Below are 4,589 nucleotides of genomic sequence, written 5' to 3'. Positions count from 1 at the left end.
GGAGAAAACCCACCATGCACAGGGAGAACATGGAGACTCCATGCAGAAAGACCCCAGGCCAGGAATCGAACCCAGAACCTTCTTGCTGCAAGGCAACAGCTCTACCAACTGCGCCACTGTGCAGCCTGGAGTGATTTTATTATAAGTATTTCTCCCCACTGAGTGAAAAACATGTTTTCACTTTCATCAGTTTTATATTGAAAGAAACCCAAATTTCCACGTGACTTTATATTTTGTTCTGTCTGATGATGAAATTTCTAAATATTAAGTGATTGTTTTGATGAGTTACTCGGTACTTGAGCAGACTTCTSATATGTTTTTACTCTTAACTTGAGTAATTTCCTGAATGGATACTTTTTACTTGAGTAACTTTTTGGACAAAATTTACTTAGAGGAGTATTTTTTACTATCCTGTAGTTTTTACTTTTACTGAAGTAACTTTATGATGAAGTATTTCTACTCTTACTTGAGTGAAATTTCTGGATAATCTATTCCTGTGAGTAACTTCACTGAATGAAAAACAAACATGTTTTAACCAAAAATTCACCAGACAGCTGCAGTTCTTGTTCGTTTCATAACTTTTATATCGAAAGAAACCGATTTGGAAAAATATTTCTTTGTCATTTACATGAATTGTTGTCATCTTGGTTTTTAAAACACCAAAATGTTCACATAATTTTACATTTCAGTTCATCTGATGATTTTATTTTGATCAGTTTCTCAGTCGTCTTTTCGCCAAAGACTTTTTTCCGTTTACTCAAGTAATTTCTTGGATATTTTTTACTTTAAGTTGAGTAAAAATGTGTTGAAATGGTGCTACTCTACCCACCKMCRCTTTGCACACTGTGCTGATTTTTAATCAGATAAATGACCCGAACTCCGTGGGATGCAGATGGACCCAGTCGATTCCTCACCTCCAGGATTTTCTGAGCAGAACCGGAGTCAGGCTGCAGGTTCTGGTCACCCGTCGCTTCCGGTTTCCTCCCAATATCGAACTCCGGTACCGCAGAACCGTCACGTCTTTCCTTCATGATTCCCAAATTATATTCCTAAAAATAATCACAGGAAAGTTAAAACAGTACGGAGCGTCTTAGTCTGTGATTCCTTCATTTTGACATTAAATGCTCCTTTAAAGGGGAATTAAAATATTTCTAATTAATTGTTTTTGATGAACATCTTAATCAAAAACACGATAAAGACGCCTGAAGCCCCTGAAACAGGGGTTAAAGGTCATGAATAAAGCTGAAAACTGAAGTTTTTATGTTTAGAGTGATAATTTCATTTTAAAAACTGAAATTAATACAAAGAGTGCAGACTTAAATCTGGCTGAGAATCTGTGGAGGGAGTGAAAGATTAGGGTGATGATAAAGAGGCCTTCCAATTTAAAGACGTGGACCTCAAAAATAAATCAGCAAAATAACACAGGAAACATACAAAACATACTAATAATCGAAATAACGATTCTACCTCTAATTCTTAAGAAGGGTAGGAAAATGTCCGTTTTTTAAATACATGTAAATTAAACCAGGTTTTTTCTAAACAAATCCCTTTTTTTATTATTCTAACGTATTTTGAGAAATAGTGTCTTAAAAACAAACTTTGTGACTAGAACTGAATAATTTGGGTTTTTCTGTACATAATTACTTGAAGTAATCAGATGAATAAAAAAGTTATGATTCCAAGACAGAATTTTAAGATAAAATCTGGGGGAAAAAAAATTATATACAAGTTATTAATACTAAAAATATCAGTTGACCACCTTTAGCCTCAGTGGTCACAGTGGGGGAGTAACCCCTCAGTTTGCAGAGCTCTCTCCATTGAATCGCCTCTGCAGCCGTGAAACCCCGCGGACTGACCACGGAGCTGCAACATGGCGGGCTGTGGGGCGAACCGATCCGGGCTGAATCGGACCGAACCGGGCTGCAGGCTTCCTCTCACCTCACACCGGTTGATTCTCCTCATTTACGGCCCCAGATAAGGATAAAACAACGATGGTGTCCATGCGTGTCCGTGGGTCTGCACAGAGAGGTTTCCTGCGGGGTGGATGGGTTGCCAGGTCCTGAGAAGAAAACCCGCAAAACGGGAAGATTGTTGCTGCGTCCAGTGTCCAGTTTTATATCCTGTAAAAAAATAGAATAAAAAATGAATTTCAAGTTATCAAATTTTTGTTGTGCAATTCATGTTTCTTTTATATTATTTGTTCTTAATTCAAAAAGAATTCAGTCAGTATTCAAATTACAAAACGGTTAAGCTACAGCAGATAATGCTAATTAGAGAATTAGCATATGCTAAATTGGAGAAAGTTGATCAGTTGATCAATCTGTCAGTTTTCTACTTGTCAGAAACTGAGAATAAATGACTGTTCTTTGAAAATACATTTCAAGGAAATGTTCCTTATCTAAATAATATTAAATGTTTTTTATATGAAGGTGAACTGTTTTGCTTCTGTAAAATATTATTTTACTTCAAACTTTATTTTAATTTTTAAATAAAACCTATTTAAACTCACTGCAGCAGTATTTCAGAGAAAGTCACGTGACTGTAACTCCTCTCACCTGTGTGCAGTAAAGGTGAAGATCCTGAAAGAGCACTAGATGGGGTTTGTGTTTGTAAAAGTGTAAAATCTGCAGACCTGGCAACCAGAGCAGAGCAGACAGGCCCCTCCCCCTTCTGAGTCAGATTACACTGTAAAACGAACAGCTGACTACAAAAACAAACAAACATGTGACGCGATCCATGAATGAAGGGATTATTGACATAAATAATTTAACTGTGAGTTTTGGTCAAGAGTTTGAATGTTTCACACGTGGCTGTGTACAATCTGGGCTGGATTTCCTCCACGTTACCATGGAAACCCATGCAGTTTATTAGTCTGCTCAGGAAGTAATAATTTTTCTTTACTAATTTGGAAAATTGTTTTTTCAGATTTAAATTAAGTATTAGCATATTGTTTATAATGTATAATAGGGAGAGGACTTCATAAATGACAGTTATTCAAACATATATCGAGAGCACCGAAAAGCAGCAAAAAGTCAAAAAGTTTACAGTAAAAATATAAAAAACAGAGTTTCATTATGTTTTTATTGTTGTAAATGATGGTTCTGATCAATTTATTCATTTTAAGAAGCAGATGACTGGATGAATAAAGACGTAGATGGCTGGGTGGATGCAAACATACTTATCAGTCAGTAGGGGGAGCGCTTGGGATTTTAAACATTCCACGCATGCGCTGTTCGAGAAAACGAACTGCTCATGCGTCATTTTTCAAAGGAAACGTAAACTGTCTGAAAATTGGCCTGTAAAAATTCCCTTTTTATCTTAAAGTTTCACCTAAGATAAACTAACCACGGGTTTTATTTGTTTTGCGAGAGAAATGAAAACAACCGTGAGTATTTTCGGTGTCAGAAATGTTTCAAAAGTGGCAACAACTCGACTGAAAGCCGTTTTAGAAAAGCAAGATTAAAAACCGGCTTAGAAATGTTTTGCAAGGAACAAAGAAATTTTCTAGCTAATATACCCGTTTCATATTGTTGATAAAATTTTAATTGACCTTTTATAGATAAACATAAATGAAATAATTCTGAGGTTTTGTAATTTCATTCCTGTTTCTGTCCGCCGCCATTGCGGTTACCGCGACAATCACGTACGATTCCAAGCTGCTGCGTTCCAGGTCGCCTCGAAAATTTTAGATTTTGACAGAAACGTTTCTGCTTCATCTCAATAAGCTACAACATGTTAATTCGATTCATTTATTTTTGCTATTATGATTGTTTTAAGTTAATTTGTGTCAGTAAGTTAATTGAAGTGAAATGCTTCTAGATAATTTTTTTTTACAAAGTTAATGCTAGTTTTAATGTGTTATTTACTCACAGCTGAGGAAGTTTATAAATTTTGAATATTACCTTAGACCATTACAAAAAATGTTTTATAACAGAGATGTTGGCCAAATGAAAATGATGTCTTATCACTGTACGATATTCAATAAATTAGAATATTATTGAAAATGTAGTTTATACTTTATATAGAATAATGTTTTCAGACCTTTTTTAATTTTAATTATGTTGATTTCCTATTTATAGCCAATGAAAACACGGCAGAAATGTATTATTCACAACCATCTAAGTTTGAGGTTTCCTCTGGTGGTTGTGCATGTTTATCTATCCCACTTTTTTCCTTCCACTCAACTTTTAATGAATATGCTTGGACAGAGCACTCTGTAAATCAGTGTTTTCCAAACCTGGTCCTCAAGGCACACTGCCCTACATGTTTTAGGTCTTTCCCTGCTTCAACACACATGATTTCAATTGATGTCTGATTAACAAGCTTTTTCTGAACTGCAATCATTTAAATGGGGCAGTGGTTCTTAACCTGGGTTCGATCGAACCCCAGGGGTTCGGTGAGTCGGTCTCAGGGRTTCGGCGGAGCCTCTGCCGCGGAGGTAAACACACACTTGTGTAAAGTCGTGATGACGCCCCGCTTTGCCATCACTTGCTGCAGAGGATCACGTTACATTGCTTAGCCAATCAGAGGATCACGTTACATTGCTTAGCCAATCAGAGGATCACGTTACATTGCTTAGCCAATCAGAG

The 4,589-nt window shown here is 36.3% G+C and overlaps 1 protein-coding gene and 1 long non-coding RNA gene across 5 annotated transcripts in view; one reads left to right on the top strand and one right to left on the bottom strand.

The window, feature by feature from the left end:
• Nucleotides 1–2,064, bottom strand: part of LOC103473016 (uncharacterized) — a 9,581-nt gene extending 7,517 nt beyond the window's left edge. Inside the window, exons 1-2 of one of the 2 annotated variants that reach the window (XM_008422926.2) lie at nucleotides 1,939–2,064; nucleotides 915–1,049 (exon numbers count right to left, since the gene is read on the bottom strand). In XM_008422926.2, coding sequence (XP_008421148.1) covers nucleotides 915–1,049; nucleotides 1,939–1,962 — 159 coding nt within the window. In that variant the 5' untranslated portion in view covers nucleotides 1,963–2,064. The other variant, XM_008422927.2, reaches the window with a different exon arrangement.
• Nucleotides 2,065–3,242: 1,178 nt separating this feature from the next.
• Nucleotides 3,243–4,589, top strand: part of LOC103473013 (uncharacterized) — a 59,194-nt gene continuing 57,847 nt past the window's right edge. For all 3 annotated transcript variants that reach the window (XR_534962.2, XR_534963.2, XR_534965.2), the window contains exon 1: nucleotides 3,243–3,385. This is a non-coding gene — a long non-coding RNA (uncharacterized LOC103473013). The remainder of the gene's footprint in view (nucleotides 3,386–4,589) is intronic.

The sequence above is a fragment of the Poecilia reticulata genome, linkage group LG11 (assembly GCF_000633615.1).
Source record: "Poecilia reticulata strain Guanapo linkage group LG11, Guppy_female_1.0+MT, whole genome shotgun sequence".
Lineage (NCBI taxonomy): Eukaryota > Metazoa > Chordata > Actinopteri > Cyprinodontiformes > Poeciliidae > Poecilia > Poecilia reticulata.
The sequence above is the reverse complement of the archived record's forward strand: the minus strand, read 5'-3'. Positions and strand labels throughout refer to the sequence as shown.